Source organism: Cibotium barometz, chromosome 47, assembly GCF_041138505.1.
Source record: "Cibotium barometz isolate CiBa-2024 chromosome 47, ASM4113850v1, whole genome shotgun sequence".
NCBI lineage: Eukaryota > Viridiplantae > Streptophyta > Polypodiopsida > Cyatheales > Cibotiaceae > Cibotium > Cibotium barometz.
The window spans coordinates 32926662-32950100 of NC_141092.1; the positions used below are offsets into that span (position 1 = coordinate 32926662).

The 23439-nt window shown below is 36.3% G+C and overlaps 1 protein-coding gene across 1 annotated transcript; it reads right to left on the minus strand.

The window, feature by feature from the left end:
- Positions 1 to 18686: 18686 nt before the first annotated feature.
- LOC147611599 (glutathione S-transferase U7-like) lies at positions 18687 to 19645 on the minus strand. Its single transcript, XM_086784987.1, has 2 exons — positions 19250 to 19645; positions 18687 to 19139 (listed from the first exon to the last, which is right to left on the minus strand). The coding sequence occupies exons 1-2, from the start codon at positions 19589 to 19591 to the stop codon at positions 18789 to 18791; spliced, it is 693 nt and encodes a 230-aa protein (XP_086641113.1). The 5' UTR covers positions 19592 to 19645; the 3' UTR covers positions 18687 to 18788.
- Between the last annotated feature and the right edge of the window lie 3794 nt (positions 19646 to 23439).

The window sequence follows — 23439 nt, forward strand, 5'->3', positions numbered from 1 at the left end:
TGAAGAATAAAAGAAAATCTCCCAAAAATGAGTAAATACTCACATAAGATGAATAGTTGACTAAGGACCAAGTTTATTAGTTAAAAAAGAAGAGATATTTAGAGAAAATGATGCATTTTTGACACCTCGGTGTGGGGGAATTCCCCTCATGAAGGAGGCACCTATTTCACATGTGTGGATGAGTTTTAAACTCCCAAATAATGAGATATTTTCATCTCTCCTCTCTCCTATTTCAACTAGATCCAAAAAGTAAGCTAAACTGACCTAAAAATGGTCAAAAAAGTGACCAAACTAATGTGGATGGATGTGATGTGAATAGAGGTGATGAGATGTGAGGTGAATAGATGTGATGAGATGTGATGTGAATCAGATAAATGCAAATGAATGGATGAGATGTGATGTCATGTGAATCAGAATGTAAATGAATGATATGAGATGTGAGTGAATGTGTATGTGAAGAATGGATAAGGATGTGTACGTGAAGAATGGATGTGAATGTGTATGAGAAGAATGGATGTGAATGAGTATGTGAAAGAATGGATGTGAATGTGAATGAGAAGAATGGACGTGAATGTGTATGAGAAGAATGGATGTGAATGAGTATGTGAAAGAATGGATGTGGATGAATGTGAAAGAATGGATATAGATATGTATGTGAAAGGATGTGATATGTAAAGAGATGAGATGTGACATGAACATATGTGGATGTGAAGTGATAGATATGAATGTGTGGATAGATGCGAGTAGTCGTACATGCGAACGATTGGATGGATGTGGATAAGCGAGATGAGATGTTTATGAATGAGATATGATGTGGATAGAAGCGATGTGATATAATGGTGATGAGAATGAATGTGATGGATATGAATGAAAGTGAATGTGATGGATATGAATGAATGTGATGTGATGGGATGTGAATCCGGATAGATGTGAATGAATGATGTGAATTGGGATAGATGTGAATGAATGAGATGTGAGGTAAAATGAATGTGATGTGATGTGAATGAATGAGATGTGAGGTAAAATGAATGAGATGTGATGTGAGTGAATGTGATGTGGTCTGAATGGATGAGATGTGAGTGAATGTGATGTGGTTTGAATGGATGAGTTGTGAATAAATGTGATGTGATGAGATGTGGATATGGATAGATGCGAGTGGATGAGATCTGATGAGGATATGGGTAGATGCGAGTGGATGAGATCTGATGAGGATAAATTGAGGAAAGATGTGATAAGATGAAAATGATGTGATTGGATAAGAATAGGAATACTTATGAAATGGTTGTGGAATTAATTATTGTGGTTTGATGTGGAGCAATGTGGAAAGACGAGAGTTCGTTATAGAAACTATATTTTTGAATTGTTTTTAAATGACTGTTTTATGTCAAGAATGCTAGAGAAGCATTTTGACCATCTTGTGAATGAGGTCGTGGAGACCTAATCTGATAAAGTTGCAACAGCTGACGGAGAGTCATTGGAGGATGTCTCGTGTAGCAAGGTTGGCCGAGGTCTTGACCAGCCTCAGTTTGATTAAAATGGTGAGCTTCCGGCATGGTGGATGAGGGACCAAGGAAGTGGCCGATGAGTGAAGCGCTAGGTCACCTTCGAAGGATCCTAGAGGGTGCTGACCATACGGTGATCGGGCTCTCGTTAACGATACCCACACGTGCGTCGTGGAAGATATTGAAACAAGGAGTAAGAGTTGTTTTCTGAATTTGGGCATGCATCTAGTTGATTGACCTTGCTAGTCCTCAACGGATGAGTCCATGGTTCTTATATATGGATTTGTTGGTTGATCTTGCTGATCTTCAACGAAGATTCCATTTTGATATGTGATATTGGCGAGTACTATGAGCTAGGAACCATTAAAAAGACCCCTGTGAGTGGACAGGTGGTGAGCGTTCTGGTTGCCAATGATGCCATAGGTACACTGAGGAAGGAATGATTGGAAATTAGAATTCAACCGAAAATTTCTGGAGGATTATGATCAGTGACTATGATTTCATTAAATGATTGTTTTAAAGACAGATGAATCTATGAAAAAGGCAATTTCATATTGGGTGTGTAAGTGGTGTGACTAGTTTTAAGTTTGCATGAATATCCGGCTAGGGGTCTGGGAACTCTTTTCCCTGGTACCCGGGACTAAACCTAACCAAATTCCTAATTGGATCCCATCACTACAGTGGTTGGGTGGTTGGCTAACCCATGGGATTGGATGGGGTTAGGCTGGACTGCTGGATCCCTAAATTGAGACTCAATTCTGTTATGGTACGCTAGATGAAGTGAATCTTGGACAAAAAATGTTCTATGGAAAGAATCAACGGATGTGCCTCTCAATGAGGAAAAAAGCATTGGTCTCTATGATCCAAGTGCAATCTTTTCCTGATTTGACTATGGGACTTACGGGTTCAGTCAGATCAGTTCATTTAGTTAAGGCTTTTGACTACGTTAGAGAAAAATTTATCCTGGAGGAATCGCCCGAGCTTTCCGAGAAAGGGAAGTTTTTTCGGGTTCGATTTTGGAAGAACGGATGAATTAGTCTCTTGTCTGGATATCCGTAGTGGGCGAGGCCCCAAAGTGTGGGACCCTGCCCTACGCAAGAAGTGCTACTTCCACTGCTAGCACCCCTGAATTTGTTGCACGGTGGGGATAAGGATCTTACAGCTGGTATCATAGGAAAATTGGCTAAAGTGGATCAACTGAGAAGCCAAAAATGTCAAAAATTGATGATGTAGGAGTAAAAGGTTGAAATTGTGTGATAAATTCATACAAATTATTATTCAGACCGAAATTCATAAATTGATTATTGGGTCTTCAGATGGAAGTATCGCAATTTTATGGAATCCCTGACTTACTTGAGGCCTAGATATGATGGTATTTACCTTACAATTCCAAGGACCGTGACTACCCCCGTATATACCGAGGGTATAACTGCAGCTCTTTACTCTGGCAGTATATACAAGTAAATCTAAGATCTTGAAATTATTAGCAAAAATGCTATCCAGATGATGAATTTGAATGTGGTTGATATGATTTTAAAATTCTCGTTGAGAACCGATGAATTGATTTGGATTTTGATTGAAAAATGATGATTTCTGAATTTTGGTTGAAATGTAATAAGCTAAACAAAACCACAATGAGGATGAATGGGACGAGTCCCTGTGATGATGTTCATAACTGGAACGACGATAATGACTTCAACAAATCACTATGAGATTAGTGGATTGTGTTGACAAATTGCTATTGTTAACACGACCTAGTGGATCAAGTTAATGGATGACCAAAAAAAAATGTATAATTGAAATCCTCATAGAGGACTGTTTAGATGGAAATTTTGGTCTAATGGACCATTATTGTGTTAAAGATATGAATGAGATGTTCTGAATGAATTGTTATCAGATAATGAGTCCTATATGAATATCTTTATCCCATGATTCTGTGAGGAACTGACCAATCTAAAGAACCCCAGAATCAGTTGAATCTAAAATCGGAATTGAATCATAAATAAAGGGACTTAACAAGAACTTTTGTATTGATAGGAGCATGGATCGAGGTCGTCGTGGTAGAAATGATAACCCCCAACTCGACGAGGAAGAGCTCGACTTGGATGTTTGTAAAACTCTTCATAGATCGTAGCCTGGACCTTTCAAGGGTGAAGGGAAAAACTTCATTAGGAAGTGAATGGGGTCTTCTTGGGCCCTTTAATTTGCCCAAGCCTAATCAAAGTGATTAAGGAATAGCCAAATGGGGGTTTGCCATGTGGAGTGAAATGTTGGGTTTGTAAGAGAGGTGTAAGAGTGGTCAAAGGGTGCACTTTTTCCCCCAAAAAGGGGGAGAGGCAATTTTACAATTTTCGGACCTCCATAACTTCTACATACAAGCTCCGATTTGAGCGGAGATTATAGATCCGTGATCTACGCATCAAGAGCTTTCCATAGATATGTTACATGATATGGTTTTGTCCGCTAGATTTTAAATTCCATTTTCCCCCCAAAATTCAAATTCGAATAAAGTAGCCGTTTTGAAGCTTCTAATTAGAAAACGTTTCTTCTTAAGAGAAAAGGTTTGACTCCTTAAACTACCAAATAAAAGGGCCCAAGAAGCCTTCCATTGAGGTCCTAATGTAGGTGAGGCTATGGAAAAGTGTATCGAAGCAATGGAAGAGTACTTCGATGTCACCGGGTACAATGAGAAGAGCAAAATGGCTCTTGCAAGACTGAAGATAGTAGAAACAGCCTGAGTGGCATGGAGAAACCACTGCGAGACAAACCGTCTAGATCGGAATACCCAGACATGGAATGATCTCAAAAACTACCTAAGGATGAGGTTCTGTCCAGGACCTCCCGGCTTTTTGGAAACAAGATGAACGAATTTTTAGAGTTAACCCCGAGGAGCAGAACTATTGAATCATATCACCAAGCGTTTGCTCTTCTCCTCAAATTTTTGCCACCGCTGGATGAAGAAAAGCTGATGGCCAGGTTCATTCGAGGACTGAACGAACCTTTGAATATCCTGGTGAAGAATGCCAAGCTAGTTTCCATGGCTGAAGCAGTGCGGATGGCGAAGGATTTCACCAACGCCTTTGATGTCAAAGTCCCGTCGAAGCAAGCACCATCACGTTTCAAAAGGTTTTTAATTCCAAAAGGTGATTCCAACCTTCCACCGCCTAAAAGATATCAGAGTCAAAGCCCAAGACATGGGAAGTTCCACAATGGAAGAAATGTCCTTTTTCCCCGCAACTCAATCCCCTAGAATTCAACTTCAGAAGTTCCACCCTTGAACAAGGGAGTGAAATGCTATAACTGTCAAGGATTTAGATATCACAGTATGGATTTCCCAACACCTTTTGGATCAAGGTTTTCGGGGCAGGGAAATCAGGGATCAAGATTCCAGACTCCAGCTCCTTCCTTCCAGAGTAATCAGGTTTCTTTCCGCCAAAATCAAGAAAATTCCAGAGGTAGACTCTCTAACCAACCCGCAGTCTCAATCCAAAGTAATGCAAGACCTCCGCCTCAGAATAGGGGAAGGCAAAGAGAGATATTTCCAAATCGGCCATCCACTTCCAAGGCAGTAACGCTGGAAGTAAGTGAAGAAGAAGAAGAAGATGAAAGAGATCATACTCCACCTGCGAGATGAGGGCATCTCGTGTTTTTCAAGTGGGAGAGAATGTAAGATTGCTCCCCAGCCCCTCAAGATGTCCTGTTTCTTCCCCTGTAATCAATCCCCTTTTCAAAATAATAAAAGATCTTGTTTCTTTCCCTTTTCAAAATAATAAAAGATCTTGTTTCTACCTGTTTTGGCCTAGAGAGAGAAACTATTCTAAAGAGAGATAACACAGTTTTTAGATATCTTTGGATGGAAAAATATCCTTTCTTATTAAACTAAATTTCCCTAAAATAAAAATTCAAAAAGAACTTTCCAATGTGCAATTAAAATTAATTGAAAATAGGTAAAAAGGACCTTATCCTGAGGGTCCAGATTTTCTGGATAGGATTAAGGTTCCTATGGACCAATAAGATTAATCCAAATGTAGGGAGGAGATAAATTGAAGAATAAAAGAAAATCTTCCAAAAATGAGTAAATACTCACATAAGATGAAGAGTTGACTAAGGACAAGATTTATTAGTTAAAAAAGAAGAGATATTTAGAGGAAATGATGCATTTTTGACACCTCTATGTGGGTAATTCCCCTCATGAAGGAGGTGCCTATTTCACATGTGTGGATGAGTTTTAAACTCACAAATAATGAGATATTTTCATCTCTCCTCAACTAGATCCAAAAAGTAAGCTAAACTGACCTAAAAATGGTCAAACAAAGTGACCAAACTGATCTGGAAAATTCTAGAATCAGTTTGCTTGGTTAGAGGCTCACTTTTTCCTATAAATAGAAGCCTCCTCCTTTGTAAAAGCTTAATGGTGTTTATGCACTGTTACTCTGCTTCTGTCCTCCCTCCTGAGCCATTTAACATTGAATTTCTTGATAATTCAATTATTTTTTGGCCTAATCCTCTCCAAGTGAATTTGGTGGCCAATCTTGCTGCAACAAGAGTAGAACCCTCAATCCCTCAAGCCAAAGGAAAGCTTACAAGCTCCATGTAAGCTTAATTCTTACTTATTGTTGTGAATTTTTAAATCTATGGTTTTCTCAAATTTTATGCTTTGTAAATGTTGAATTAAAATCTGATGCTATTCTTTGATGGAAAGGCCACGTCCTTCTCTTCTTTACAATTCAACCCTTCTCAATCCTAGAAAGTTTAATCAAAAGATTGATTAAACTCTTTTCATTGTTTACTCTCTTGATTTTTAGAAAATAGAGTAGATTAGATATATTAGAATTCAAATTGGATTAATTCAAGTCATAAATTGGATATATTAGAATTCAAATTGGATTAATTCAAGTCATAAATTGAATGATAAATTTGAGAAATGGTCAGCCATACAAAGGAGGTTATGGAAAAATTTTCTTAAATTTTGTGGAACTAAAGTTTATCATTAGGTTATTCTAAAAGAGTCATTTTCTTTGCTTGTGCATTCTAAAAGATTTATTTTTATATCAAAAGTTCTATTCTCATTAAAATTGAATTTATGCATACGAAGATGCATAAAACCAAATTCCTAATTGGATCCCATCACTACAGTAGTTAGACGGTTGGCTAACCCATGGGATTGGATGGGGTTAGCCTGGACTGATGGATCCCTAAATTGAGACTCAATTGGAAAAGAATCAACGACTGTGCCTCTCAATGAGGAAAAAAGCATTGGTCTCTATGATCCAAGTGCAATCTTTCCCTTATGGAACTTACGGGTTTGGTCAAATCAGTTCAATTAGTTAAGGCTTTTGACTACGTTAGAGAAAAATTTATCCTGGAGGAATCGCCCGAGCTTTCCAGGCAAGGGAAGTTTTTTCGGGTTCCGTTTTGGAAGAACAGATGGATTAGTCTCTTGTCTCGATATCCGTGGTGGGGGACAAGGCCCCGAGTGTGGGACCCTGCCTCTCGCACAAGAAGTGCTACTTCTGCTTTTGCTAGCACCCCTGAATTCGTTGCACGGTGGGAACATGGATCTTACAAAAAGAAGATTTGCATCAAGAACAAAGACTTATACAAGACTATGTCTTACGGTTTCTTGTCTACATATAAAAACTCACTTAGATGGTAATCACAACCATATGTAAGCTCCTACTCCTCGTCACTTATAAACTTGCCATTATTTTTTGCTTATTATATGGTTTGCTGAAGCCATCTACTAGAAGGAAAATCTGGAAGTTGAGTGAGTGAATCTAGGTTTGGCAATCATCTCTAGTTGTTTGACTCTTTCTAAAATTCAAACTATCTCGGTCTCTTTCTCTCTTTGTTAGTTTATACCTCTCGATCCATTTCTCCATAGGCAATTTAGTTGAGGATGCAAAATTTATTAATCTTCTCTTGCAATGACATATCCATTGTTCTTTGAAGGCCTTGTTCTTGAGGCTCTTTCCCAACGAGCCGATCATCCTCTTCTTGTGTCCACAACCATGGAATATCTAGGTTTGACGTACTAAGAAATTCTGTTATGTATATAAGAGATTCTTAAACAAGCCATCCCATTGCTATTCTACCCTCAGGGCCAGCTTTTTGATGTGAACAAAACCTTTTAGTGTCTTCATAAATCTCTCAAGGATAAACATCCATTGGCTCTATGAAAAACACCTCCTATAGCAATCTCGTCAACCATGTGAACAAGTAGGTGCAATTCAATGGTTAGGAAATTTGTTGGAAAGAATTTCTCCACCATTGTAACTGCTTCAATTGAGTTTAGACAAGCTACTTCCAAAGTATTTCTTCTAATCTCCTTCTTTGATATCCACCATACCATTGCCTAATCTTGTATATTATCATGCTTATGTCTATTTTGAGGCAATCCTTAATGGCTATTAGCAGCACAAACTGTAATATTTTGTGCCAGTTATGAGACTTCAAGACACCAAGGTTTTCATCCTTTGTGAATGCTCCCTTCAAGAAATGCATACAACCATTGGGAGCACAAAACCCACTAATGCACTTCTTTACACACCTCTTCTCTTCTTTGGCTAAGCCCCAAGGTGCTCTAGGGAGAATCATCTTTCCAATAGTTCTGCTTTGTGCCCATAAGTGAAGCATGCAATCCACCTCTTATAGATCATACCTTTGTCTCTTTCTCTCTTTAGCACCTGTGATGGTTTTCCAAAGCATATCGGCTATGTTCTTAAAAATGTGCATAGGATCAAGAAGATGATTGACCAGAAGGTCAGTCCAGTATGGGAGTAGATGGAAGATGGATAGCCACTTCATTCCAAGGGGTGAACAACATGGATCCACTTCCCATGCCCTCCTTTAATCACTTGGCTTTAGCACACGAGGAGGCCTCCCTTGAAATCTCTTTTGCAACTCATGGTTGGCAAGAAGATACTTTTTGTGGCCCTTTTTGCAAATTTTTTGATGTGAGGTGACTTAGTACTTGCAACGACAAGTGACTGCATGGGCACAGGGTTTTCTCCTCTAAATTAACAAAATTTGAAAGGTTCATAGCATTCACAGGCGCCATGTATGTTGAATACGCGTGTGCATTTGTGTGTAAATGAGGGGGAGGTGGAGATTCTTTTATAGTTCATGCATGGCCTAGTTGGTATATTCTTATTTTTTATGAAAAGGTGTCGGTACACTAACAACTAAAAATTTGAGTTAAAATAACCTTTGAAACATGCGTTGAAAACTATCGTCAAAACACGCATCGAAAACATTTTTTACCGACCATTATTTTGATTCTTATTTCCACGCCTATATCACGACATGCATTTTCTTGTTTTTAATTTATTATTTTCCTTCCTTTTGATTTTTTCACCCTTAGGTGCCAAGGTTTAGGATTAGCTTAGGCTTTAGCATGCGTGCATCTAGCTTAAGCTTAATGCATATATTAAGCTCTATTCAAGGAGCTTAATGCATGCATTAGTCTCTATGCATAGAGCTTAATCTATGCATTAATGTCTATGCATAGATATTAATCTATACATAGAGATTAATGCATAGATTAAGCTCTATTGATGCATATAGCTTAATCTATGCATTAATGTCTATGCATAGATCTTAATCTATACATAGAGATTAATGCATAGATAAAGTCTGTTGATGCATATAGCTTAATCTATGCATATAGCTTAATCTATCCATAGAGCTTAATGCATATATTAAGCTCTATGCATAGAGCTTAATGCATATATTAAGCTCTATACATAGAGCTTAATCTATGGATAGAGCTTAATGCATGCATAGATTAAACTCTCTTCATAGAGATTAATGCTTTCGATTATATGTGTTGTGGTGTGGTTTTTAAAAGTAGCTAATATGCTTTGTTTGTTTTGTAGGTTTTTAGTCATTTTCAGTCTCTCTTGGTCTTCCCCTCTCAAGCCCTACCTTAGCCCTTCCTCAAGACTCCAAATAGCAAACAATATATTCAGTAAGTACCCTAATATCATGCTTATGGGTTTTTTTAAAGTATCATCTTGCTTTTGATGTTGCCCATGTCATGGCATAAGCATGCGCATATTGTTGGGCAAAAATTTCTAACGGTTCCTCCGAAACCCAAATCGGAAAAATTTCCCTTGCCCAGAAAGCACGGTCGATTCCGCCAAGAAAATCTTCTCAAAAATTTTATCTAACGGGTCAAGGCCTTAAACTATCCTTTCTATTCTCACCGAACCTGTAGGGCACATGGCCAGATCAATGAAGGGAATTGCACTTGGTTCATAGAAATCCTCGCTTTTTTTCCCTTACGCAAGGCACACCCATTGATTCTTTCCCATAGAACAAGAATCTTCCTGGGACTCAGTCTAACTAACATAACTTGAACGTATCTAAATTTACTGTAGGAATCCACCGATCCAGCCTAACCCCAACTGGCGGCCCATGGGTTAGCCAACCGCCCAACCAGTGAATTGGTGGGATCCCTTTTTATAAGAGTTTGGTTGTATTTTATCCCGAGTACCAGGGAAAAGAGTTCCTAGACCCCCTAGCCGGTACTCAAACAAAATACAAAATAGACACACCACTTACACACCCAATATGAAATTGCCTTTCATAGATTCAACTGTCTTTAAAGAAAAATTGGAATGAAACCGTAGTATTTCCATCATAATCCTCAAAATTCCAGTCTATTGTTTCAATAAAAATTGTCATGTGGACTCTCCATTGAAGACCAGTTAGACAACCAATGAGATCCAATTTCCAGTTCACTTAGATAATTTGCGACCAAACCATCAATATCTTCCTCGACATACGCATGGGTGTCCTAGTAGCCTCGAGCCTGTGCATCGCCTAGTCAGAACCCTCTAGGATCCTCCTTAGGTGTCCTAGCACTTCACTCAGGGACCGCTTCGTCGGCCCTCGCCCATCGTACCGGAAGCGCTCCATTTTAACAATACCAAGACTGGTCAAGACCTTGGCAGGCTTTGCCACGCGAGCGACGTCCTTTGATGACTCCCCGCCAGCTGTTGCAATGTAACTCTCCTTAGATTAAACCAAAAACCAAATGCTTCCTCCAGTATTCTGGTGTAAGACAGTCCTTTTCAAAAACAGAGTTTCTATGCAAGTAAGAATTTCCCGTTGAGTTTGATTTCATAATACCCTTTTTCTCAAAACCCTAACTTTCTTAATGAAAATCATAAATATCGTATCTTGATGATCCACCCATCAATTACAATGAGTTTCTAACTTAATTCTCGATGATTTTGGCCTTAGGGAAACTTCTCTAGATTAGCCAATTACTCATTCTTCGTACTGAAGAAATGGGAATGGTCACAAGACTTTGTTTAATTTCTGATTCAAGAGATGGGCAGGTATCTTACACTGACCCACCTTTCTCATCATGCGGTCGAGGTCTTTAGAACCCTGAATTACTTGGATTTAGTCCTAGATTTGTTCCCTAAAGATTTTTCTCCTATTTATCTGATAAAGTATCTATGATTTCCAATCGTAAAGGGTAAAAGTCCCAAAATTATGAATATTCATTCTTTCTTGGACATAATAAAATTATAAATGATTCTATTCGAGAATAATGGAATTTTATGGATACTTCTTTTTCTAACTGATAGAATATGCATACATCATTTTATTGAATTATTCTCATAGAAATATTCTAAAATTTTATTTTCTCCATTTGAAACTCGTCATCAACATGCCCTAAATTATCTATGTAGAACTATGGTGAAACCTTCTCTTTTAACACTCAAATTACTTTAGGCATTTTCCTAGTTAAAGAACGATGATGAAAATTCCTCTTAAAAAATATCCATGTATATGAATATACCTATTTTGAAATATGATCAAACATTCCTCTTTTAATATTTAAAATGTTTGCACATGGAATATCATGAAAATTCTTCTTTTTGCATCTAAATTTTTATGCATGTAAAATAAATATAACAAAAATTCATCTTTTCTCTATTTAAACAATTATGTATAAATACTATAAAAATATTTTCCATAAATGTAACAAAAGTTATTCTTTTAGCATAAAAATGTTTATTCCTAGAATATGATGGGAATTCCTCTTTTTGTATTAACAAAATTATGCATAAAATTAAAGTCATGTTTTAATGAAAAACTTTTGCCATAGCTTTGTTGCAATTTCTGAGAATACTCAAAATTCTACTTTTAAATAAATACTTATAATTATGAAATGTGGTGAAAATTCCTCTTTTAAACTAAATATTTATTATGCATACATAACATAATTATAAATATAATTATAAGCATAATTATAATTAAACCTCTTGATTAATCTTAAAAATATCCATTTATCATTCCTATATGAAAATACTTACAAAAATGTTAGCATAACTCTTTTTCAACTTAGAATGAATTAGCATGATTTTTCTTAATCATAAACAAGATTAAAAGAATTAATCATCATTTTAACTAGATTAAAAATCATAAAAATACTTTATCTTCTTCTCTAGCTTGTTAGGCCTAGAATTTTGATAAAGATAATGAGAATAGCACTAAGATCCATCCTTCTATCAAGGATCCATCCAAAAAGATGATTAATCTTTCAAAAAGAGAGATTTACTAATCAAAAATATTATATTTAGACATAAAAGATTAGCATTAATCCATCTAAACATTATGAATCACTAAAGGCTTGGTTTTTAAGAAAAAACCCATTGATTAAAATGCTTCCCAAGCATTAGAGAGGTTGGGAAGAAGATTACCATTGAGAAAGATAGAAAAACACCATTGATTAAGGCTTACCCTTGATTTTTGGCTTGATTCTTTGGAGAGAAGTGAATCCCACAAGGGAGAACTTGGCCACCAAGATGTAGAGGGTAATCTTCAAGAGGGGATGGAGATTAGTGAAGCTCCAAAGCTTCCCAAAGTAGAGGCAAAATAGAGAGATAATAAAATTACACATTTTCTAGATCAGTTTGGCCAATTTTTGACCATTTTTTGGTCATTCAGCTTATTTTTTGGGTCTAGTTTCCAGATCAGTTTGGTCAATTTTTGACCATTTCTGGATCATTCATCTTATTTTTTGGATCTAGTTTTAAAACAAGAGAGAGGGTACATGAAAATATCTCATTTTATTGATTAAAAATTAGGAGTAATGATGAGAAAAGGGTGCCTACTTCATGAGGGGAGATCCCCACACTAAGGTGTCAAAAATGCATCATTTCCTCTAAATATCTCATTTTTTAACTAATATCTCTTAATTTTTTACTAACAAACCTTGTACTCAGTCAACTCTTTATCTTATGTGAGCATTTACTCATTTTTGGGTATTTTCTTTCATTCTTTGGATTTATCTCATCCCAACACTTGGATTAATCCTATTGGCCCATAAGAACCTTAATTGGACCATAATCCAAAAATTTCTGAGAATCTGGACCCTTAGGCTAAGGTCCTTTATACCTATTTTCAATTAATTCCAATTGCATATTGGAAAGTTCTTTTTGAATTTCTGTTTCAAGGGAAACCATTTTAGACACTAGGAGGATTTTTATATCCAAAAATATCTCAATTTTGAATTACCTCCCTCTAGACATTTTCTCTCTCGAGGCCAAAACAGGATAAAACAAGATATTTCTTTTATTTCAGAGAGAGAAATAATTATAAGATCAGAAGGGAAGGTTTTTACACCTATACACCTCAAAAGCTAGAGGGAGGAATCTTATAACACTCTTGAGAAAAAACCCTAACATACACAAAATATTCAACAAATCGTCACTTATGTTTGAGGAAGGAGCTGCAACAAGATTCACTAAGAAGATGGAAGGCTCCAAATCAATGTGAAGCCACCAAGCCCTGAACCTACTTTGGAACAAACAATATTAAAACAGGTATGTAATATTGAGGTTGTCTATTCCTAATGATTATTATAGAAAATAGGATCCATAAACACTTACTGGTTATTTTTTATGACTATTGCTATTTATTGTTATTAGCTGAACTATGAAAGAGAGTTATGTGTGAGAAATAGATATAAGTAAAGGAATGCTTTAATGTTTATTTTGGGAAAGACATGTGGGTTTAAGAGAAATGAACCTGGAAACCTTTTAAATGTTAAGAATAAAGAGAGAGAAATCATTAGGGTATTGCTTATTATTCCTATATAATAGGCAAACAACATTAGTATAAGCAGATTAGTCAAATGGGGTATTGTTTATTGTTCCTGTATAATAGGCAAACAACATTAGTATAAGCAGATTAGTCAAATAGGATTTATCATACTTTGTTTGAAAGTAGGACAAAGAATCAAAGAGGACAATATACATGTAGAGGGGATATTGATGGCAATGTAAGAGGAAGGAAAAAATAAAGAAGATGCGCAAAAAAATATAGGTTCTTGATGCAGCAAAGAGAAAGGGAAAAACGTAGGCCCTTGGCAAAGATGAAGAAATTGTGGTTGGTGTCAAGGAAGAAGAATACAGAACAGTGAAGATAAACATTAATATGCGAAAAACAGAGTCTTGTGAGTTATCTTGATGGAGATACTGAGCATTTTTTTGCTTGCTTCTTCCCTACACAGAAATGTTTCAAGAAAAGAAAAGAAAAATGGGATTTCATTTTCCACACTAATGATGAATCTAATGGAAGATATCCAATATAATAACGAGAGTAAATTTGGGGACACCTCGTTTTGTGGAAGAAACTAATGGGTTACTACTACTTCAAAAACGGGCTTTCACTTAGCACAAGTCGATTTGATTTCTATTGAATTTTTAAAAACAAAGTGGACAGATTCCATGATGAGTTCGTGATGTCACACAATGCAAATTGACCCTAGCCAATTTTGTGGCCCCTGAACCCCACCATTGGGGGTCAAGAGGCCCGCCAAACCCCTAGCTTTGGGGGGCCAAATCCCTTCAACTTGGGGGGCCTACAAGCCCCTAAAATCCTACCCCTTAAGCACCTACCCTCACAAAAAAAAATCATCCCCTTCATAATGTGTTGAGTTATTGAGCTCAAATAGTGCTATGATATTGACGGACATTGATGACCCGCCTGGGTGATAGCTTCCGCATCTACACCACTGCCATGGTGGTGAGATTATGGGTGATATGCGACTAGTGGGATGAAAGGCTATGTGACACCCATTTTGGATTACTAGAGACTCGCATAGTTATAGCACTAGGTCATTTAGTTGGGTTCACATTATGGATCGACCCTTGTATGTTGTAGTAGTTTAGTACTAACCCATATAGTGTGTACTCTTATCTTTATGTTATGTTGGTTGATTAGAGAAGAAGAAGATAGAAGAAAATTCAGCTATCCATCTCTCTCTTGTGTCTTGCTCCCTCCTATGTGTGTGTGTGTTTGCTTGCTAGGGTTTGAAGCTCTCCCTCTCCCCTACATTCTCTTTATGGTATCAGAGCCTAGTTCATGTGAGAGCTAAGGAGGCAAGCAAGAGGAAATAAAAAGCAAGGAAGGAAGTGGTACTACATAGGTAAGAGCACCATCATCTCTTTCCCCTTCTTGGTTTAGGTACAACACCCCCTCAGTAGCTCTCGGAGATACATATCTCCAATTGAGGAGATGTCTTTGCGGGAGCGGAGCTACAAGAAAGGTATAATAACCTATTGGATAATTTTTTCAGCCATATTTGTGTTTCGGCACATTACGGGCTCCATTTCATCACTGCAGGGTATTTTCAATAGTTTTCGAGAAGTTTTGGTAGAGAACTATATTGTAAGGTTCCTTCTCAGCCCTAAAAGATGTATAAGCTCTCCTTTCAGTCCCCTGTAATCATCCCCTATATCAGAATGCAAGAAAACATTGTTTTTTCTTATTTTTGACTTAGAGAGAGAAAATATTCTAGAGAGAGATAATACAATTTTGATATATTTTTGGATACAAAGTTTCTCCTTGTATTTAAGATGAATTCCTGTGAAATAGAAGTTCAAAAAGAATTTTCCAATGTGTATTAGAAATTAACTGAATATTTGTATTGGAGACCTTAGCCTAAGGGTCCACATTTTCAAGAATTCTTGATTAAGGTCCAAATAAGTTTCTAAAGAGACAATAGGATTAATCCAAGTTTTTCAATAAGAAAAATGCAAAGAATAAAAGAAAATCTCCCAAAAATGAGTAAATGCTCACATAAGATGAAGAGTTGACCAAGTACTGGGTTTATTAGTAAAAAAATAAAATTTTGACACCTCAATAAAGGAGGGAGGGGCTGATGAAGAAGGTTCCTATTTCACATCATTATCTTGCATTTTTAATTCAAAAAAATTGAGATATTTTATCTCACCTCTCTCCTCTTGCAAACTGGATCAAAAAGTGAGCCAAACTGGTCCAAAACTTGTCTTGGTTCAAACTGAAGCTGGAAGCTCTAGAACCCAGTTGGACTTGCTAAGTGGCCTCCCTTACATGCTAGTATTATCTATAGATCATAGGATTGAGAGAATCAAAAGAATTTTGTGCAAAGTGGTTTGAGAAAGAAAGCATTGTTGCACATGTGATTTTTCAAGCGATGTATTGACCCTTTTTTATTTCTTATTAATGATGGACCTACACTGGTTAGTGGATAAATGAACAAGATATTAATGCATCAACATATTTTACACCTAACTTGACTTGCACAAAGAGGTGCAATCACATCAAGCTTGCAATATATATATATATATATGTATATATGTATATATATACATATATATATGTATATTATATACATATATATATATATATATATATATATATGTATACATATGTATATGTATATATATATATATATGTATATGTATATAATATATATATATATATATATTATATATGTATATGTATATATAAAATATATATATATATATTATATTATACATATATATATGTATATAATATACATATATACATGTATATATATACATATATATATATATATATATGTATATAATATACATGTATATATGTATATTATATACCTATATATATATATATATGTACATGTATATATTATATATATATACATATACATATATATATATATGTATATAATATATATATACATATATAATATACATACATACATATATATGTATGTATGTATATTATATACATACACATATATATATATATATGTATGTATATATAATATATATACATACATATATATATATGTATATAATATACATATATATATATATATATGTATATATATACATGTATATATGTATGTACATATATATACATGTATACATGTATATATATCTATTATTGATGTGGCAATCAGAGCGATTTTCGTTGGCACCTACAACTCTGATGCTTTCTCTTCGTGAATCAAATCGTTTTCTCTTTGAAATCAATCATTTTCTCTGACGCTGCATAAGATGATGACAAGCAGCCACAATCACCTACACACCAACCATAAAATTCATTCATTTGAGTTGCTGCATAAGGTCCGAAACAATCTACAAGGGTACACAGCCAAGAGCACTAGATTAAGAATCCGGAGGCGAGAAGGTTAGTGATCAAGATGTAATTAGATAAGTATCTATTCTATCTATTATTGTAGGCACAAAATTAACCTTTTGCTTATCTTACCTTTTCTTTCATATGTTGCCTTTTCTTTCTTGCGATTGGTGAGCTAGGGTTATCGCAGTAGTGCAGGCTGTCATTGATGAGATTGGGTTCATGCTTTAGCAATCAATGAAGTGTGAAAAGATACGTTTAGATAATGATTCAGCTATAATAAACAAATGGTTGAAACTAATCATGTTGATTCACATTTGACTATGGTACTAATTAATGTTAAAAATATTGGGACAAAGTGTTAGAAGCTACGTTTAGATAATAGAAAGTAGAATAGATAGTAATTTCCCTAATTTCTTGTTTAATAGAAATGTAAGGACCTAGAATCCTTTTTTTTAATTGTTAAAATTTTCAAATTGATCATCATCAACGTGTTCATTGAACAAGCTCATGGAAAAAGCCATCAGCACAGTTGAAATGCACGATTGAGATGAACAAAACAGAAAATTGGGGACATGTATCGAGCATGCTCTCTCTCAAATAAAATTAAATAATCAAAATTTTGAAAAAACCAAGAAGTAGGTTTGGGTACTCCACAAGCCTTAGAAATATCTTTCTAAAACACTGAAAGCCTTTCATAAGCAAGGTTTTTTAATTCAAATGCAAAAGACATGATTTGGGTGCACTATTGAGAATACTCCTTTCCCTTCATCTTGATTACTTTTATGGTGTTATATTTTAAACCTAACATGCATTATGTTTGCTACTATAGTGACGTTATTATGAAGAGGTAGCTTGAGAGCAAAGGAAACAACAATTTTGTGACTTTACATGTTACCCACCATTCATCAATAAAGAGCCATTTTGTGACATCAATAATATGTAATGCTTTTTTCATGCTACCTCGTGAGACACCAACTGAACGTTATTATTATGGTGGTGAGTTATTATCTTTACGTGTTAATATGCTCTTTTTTATAATTTTAAATTCTCCTAATTGAATATACTTTTTTTTAGCTCCTATGTCACAGTGGATTGGGGATATTGGATTTTGAACTGCTCAGTAAAAATTAGGAGATACCCTTTGCAAAAGCTGTTGAAACTTAGATTTTTGTTTGGGAAATTTACACTTCCACTTATGAATACTTACTATTCTCAAATTTAGAAAAGCTTTGGTTGCATTTTTCTTTGTGTAAAAGTGATGAACTGCCAACTATGCATGGTGATTCTTAAAATCATTAGCATTATGTTTGTCTTTGCCTCTATAATTCACACTTGCGCTCTTAAGCTCTTAAACGCACATATAATTGTAATTACTTTATGTGTGTAAAAATACAAAAATTAAACACTATATATATTCCATTCCAAACAATGCTACAGCATCACGCACGAGTCCCGTAATAATATATATATATATATAATATTATATATAATATATTATATATATATAGAGAGAGAGAGAGGGAGAGAGAGAGAGAGACATGTTTTCAACACTTAAGGCCCGTAGCTAAGTTAAATTGTAGCACTACACATTCTTTGTAAAAAGACGAGAAAGCAAAGTTGCGTGCTGTGGATTCTGGCACAAGCCTTGCATTGTGACAAGAAAGCACCAATGAAAACGATGGCATGCAAGAACACGTTACTCAGGGGCTACAAAACTCATTAATTACTACAACAAAGAAAGGATCAAAACGTCAAGCTTAGGAGGACTTGCGCCAAATGAAAATGATGGATTTCAAGAACACAAGTTATTCACGGGTCTTCAAAACTCTTGCTACAAGGGTAGAACGTCAGGCTTAGGATTCGCTCAGTTTATTCGTTTGGGAATCGTCTCTTTCTGATACCCTTGGCGACCTCTGCGAGCTTGGCTGGGTTTGGCAAGCACGCCGCAAGAGGGGAGCCTTCAAAGGCCTTCAGCCAGGCGTGAAAACGAGGCAGCTTCTCGAAGTCCCATTTAAGGCCTACCACAGACTCCAATGCCGGCAGCCACACAACGAGGGGGGCCAACACCACATCAACAAAGCCCACTTGAGAGCCCCCGAAGTAAGGAAGCTCCTTTACAAAGGCCCCTTCCAAAGTACTCAGATATCCCTTGCTTTCCTCTATAACTGCTCCAAACTCCTCCCTTGGCCCCCGAACAAGCTTCAACACAGCCTCAAGAACCTGTCCACCCACAGTAATAACTAGAGGTCTTAGTTCAAGTGTATCTTCTCAATGCAAGATTAGCACAATATATTGGCTATAATAATTAGCCCCCGCCTTAAGATGCTTACCTTTTTATCACAGAAATCTGCCCAGAAACGAGCCATGGCCTTGTGGTAGGGGTCCTTGGGGAGCAAGTCTTTGCCATGGGGGGAAGGGAAGGCCTCGTCGATGTACTCTACGATGATGAGGGATTCGCAGATGGGTTTGCCCTTGTGGAGGAGCACGGGGACCTTCTTGTGAACAGGGTTGGATTGCAGGAGGAGGGGGCTCTTGTTGTTAGGCCCAAGCTCTTGGGGAACGCTAGTGTAGGCGATGCCCTTGGCAGCGAGAGCCACATGAACGCGCATCACGTAGGGGCTGGCCCAAGCGTCCAGTAGCTGAACATCATGATTGTCTCCGGTGCTCGCCATGAAAGCTTGATATCTCTCCTCTCACGCTTCTACTGTAAAAGGAAATTAAGTGGATGAATGGCATCAACCCCTTTATAATAGATATTGGACGTCATCCACTACGTCACCTCCGTCCTTTTTCGCTACCAGGTCCAAGGTCGGTTGGTGGTTGGTTGCCTCACGCATGGCGTTCATCCTCTGTTTTTCAAGGCCTAAGGGAGGGTTTATCCTTCACGTTGCATAACACGCGTAGAAAAAGAAAAATAACCTCCCCCAAACCTGTATACATAGAAGTTCAGTAGCATTCCCTTTTCATGGGTTCGAAAATTATGGCATTTCCTTTGCATGGGCTCGAAAATTATGACATTTTACAAAGAAAATTTAATCAAGATTTGAATCCCCATGTATGGGTTACTTCTAGAAGTATGAAACAAAGGCAAGTAACCAATAACAAAGAGGTGTGTTCCTAGTAGACCTCTTGTCCTTAGAATTATATATCTAGTCAGAAAAATTAATTTCCCTACTATATGCAATTAAAATCACAAATGCATAACTCTTCTTTTTTTTTTTTTTTGTTCCAACTAGCCTCAAGCCCAAAATCCTCCTCCTATTGTTATCATTTCTCACTACCCCTTAGGCATTTTTTAATCCACCTAGGTGATGCTGCCAAGGAAGCACCTTATGTGGTTTTGAAAACCCATGACCTCTTGGTCCTAGAAAATGACCTTTACCACTTGAGTTTGGTAGAAATTCACAACTCTTAGTGTTTGTAAACTCATCAATCAACAATAAGGCTTAGCTTTTAGGCCTTTTTATTAGTTTTTCAAGGTTTGAGTTCACAATCATACAATATATCCTAGAAAAAAATATTATTATTTTTGGCTTGTTTTTTAAGGTTTGAGTTTAACAAATAATCATACAATATATCCTATAACGATCTTAGGACACCTTAGAGTAGAATTACTCAAACTCAAACACAAAAATTAATAGAACATAGACTTTTCACAAATTGAAGACCAAAACCTTACATAAACAATTCAACAAAATAGCATAAACCATTAAAGCTTGAAAATAGAGAAGAAGTGACCATCGATACATGGTTGGGTTCAATCTCCTCTGCGTGAGTGTGGCCCATCATACCCATATTTAGATATATTAATGCTTTCTATTCAAAAAATAAAGCGTAATAGCTTTTTGAGTCTTTGAGCATACAAGCTCCTTCCAAAAATATAGCAACCCTAATTTTAGACTTTTGGGCCTACCAAAAGTATGAAAATACTATTTGGTTTGTACAAAGGTTTAAGGCTAAGGCCTTCCAAAAATACAAATGCCAAATATGAAAATCTAAGAGGTGATCACATGTCTAGCAAGATATTTCATTGTGTGGTCCAACGCATGTACGTTCCACCCATGATCAACTTATAAGCCACCATTCAATCATCACTTACATGTAGCAAAACAATATAAGTCTACGTGCACATAGTTGATTAGATATATTAATCTTGACTATATCATACCAACTCACACAACTAATTAATCACAATAATCCTAGAAAAATATATATCTGAAAAGGTACACCCCGTACATAAATACTGACGTAATCTACATACTTCACATATGGCATCACACATAATTAATTGATCCACTCCTGCATTGGATTCACTCACAATGTCTTTACACACACGTCGAACGTGTCTTGCAATTAATTGGGTTCACTCACAATCAAACTCACATAATCTTTACATGCATCACACGTGTCTTAGAGTTGATCTATTCTTTCACAAATCAAGTTCACATAATCTTTACACACATCACACGTGTCTTTGAGTTGATTGGATTCACTCATAACCAATTAATCAATTAATATGCACATTTCACATGTGTTAAAGCTAGTTGAATTCACTCACAACTAACTTGGGTCACTCTCTAAAGAATCAATCGAATTCGGTCTTAGTTCTTATACCACACTTGGGTCACCCAAGATAAATAGTTAATTTGATTATTTGTAACATCCCTCTTGCTTGGGTTGCAAACTGACCTCAGTTGCATATTTATTTAGTAAGTGAAAAGAGTTAGTATAGAGTATGAATCACAAATAGAATCCCTCTTAACATTTAATTGTGATAAGTTATCCATCACATAAATATTCCTGAAGTATCACAGACATGCAAAAGAGTACTCTTTTACGAACAGTAATACGAGCGTGTATCATAGACAACTCAATCACCTTCTTTTGGAATTGAAAAGAAAATACTTTGTATAAAGTATTTAGTTGAAATATATTTAGTTCATTGTAAAATAACAATAAATTACATACATCCTTTGACGACCAGGCAAAACACATATGTGCATCATTATTAATCAACTCAAGTCTTGATAGTGATTTATCTAATATTTATTTTCTTTTGCATTCAGAAAATACATATCAGTCTCATTACCAATAAATTTGAATATTTTTAACTATGCTCTATCCATTGGCTATTTAAAAAATGAATAAAGTATACCTTTGAAAAGTTTTTCTCTCTTGCTTAGCAATAAGGTCACCTAGGGCCTCTAAATTTATTTTCGTATTGAACAATATATAAGAATGAGTTTGAGGCTTACCTCAATAGTCGTAGGAGTCCTGATTTGGAGTACCCTCTTAATTTTGTTAATTGTCTTCATCTTCGTCTTCAATCATGTTCACAGTCGCAAGTCGATTCTTTGTCTTCTCTGGACACTCATATGCATAATGTCCTTCGTTGTCACGTCTTTTAACAAATAATCACACGAGGCTTTTGATGTCCATTGTTATTATTCTTTATTGATTTCGTCTTCTTTCCATTCTCTTGTAATCGTTTTCCTTCGCTTCTTCACCTTTACGTTAAAATTTCTCAAGAGGTTTGGAAAGAGGGTTAGATAGAGGAAACCGAGGAATGTGAAAATCCACCACTGTAGTCTCCCTACAAAATCCATTTTTCTTTTCACAATTCATGACTAGAGAGATAGCATTGTTTTTAACTCAATTCTAGGGTAAACAAGAGCTACCGCCATTATCTTACATCAAGGAGTCACGATAGATACACCAAAGGGTCATACATTCAAGATATGAAGCAATAGTGTCCAAAGCTACAACTTGGACGGGCACTCGTAATGGTGTAACAGAGTATTTATGGCTATTCCCGTTTCACGAGCGTGTGGTAGCAAGTTAGGATGAAGTCCTAAGTGATGTACTTCGTGGATATATTATGAGAGTATTCATTGTAATAGCATTAGGCCTCTTATGAGCCTAAAGTGCCCAGCCGGCCATAGTTTAAGTGAGTGTGAAAACTTATGGCCATGTATATAAGTGAATTTCTCTCATAATACAACAGACTCTCCCATTATGCAATTGAGTCTTGCTCTTGCTAATCTCTCTCCCTAATGCATGCTAGTGAGTGTGTGTGAGTGAAGTGAGGTGAGAGGAGGGACGAGTACCCGAAGTGCAGGTGTAACAACGCTCATAGGAGGCACGGTGGAATTGATTTTTAAGGAGTTGTAGATCTTGGAAACGTCAAGGGTTACAAGCTCGGCCATTGGAAAGATCCTCACGAAAGTTGCGGTTCACCAGGTAATCTCTTTTTGGGTGTGTTTCAAGGAGGGTTAGGGTGAGCCATAACATTTTTGGCACCGTTGTCGGGGAGCCATCCCTTGGCTTTTTCCATTTTTTGTCCTCTAATCTACACATAACCCATTGCCCATTATCTTGAGTAATGGTTTTCCATGAAAAAGATGTGGATTTGATGGTGATTTGTGTGAGATTTGGTGTAGAATAGCTCAGATTAGCATCCCCTTGCTCTCTCCAATGATGTGCTCAATTATTTGAATTAATTTGAGATTAGTGGTTGATT

Coding starts and splice junctions, on each gene's coding strand:
- LOC147611599 (XM_086784987.1), bottom strand. CDS start 19,591: ATGGCGAGCACCGGAGACAATCATGATGTTCAGCTACTGGACGCTTGG. Junction 19,140..19,249: donor CAGATTTCTGTGATAAAAAG/GTAAGCATCTTA, acceptor GTGGGTGGACAG/GTTCTTGAGGCTGTGTTGAA.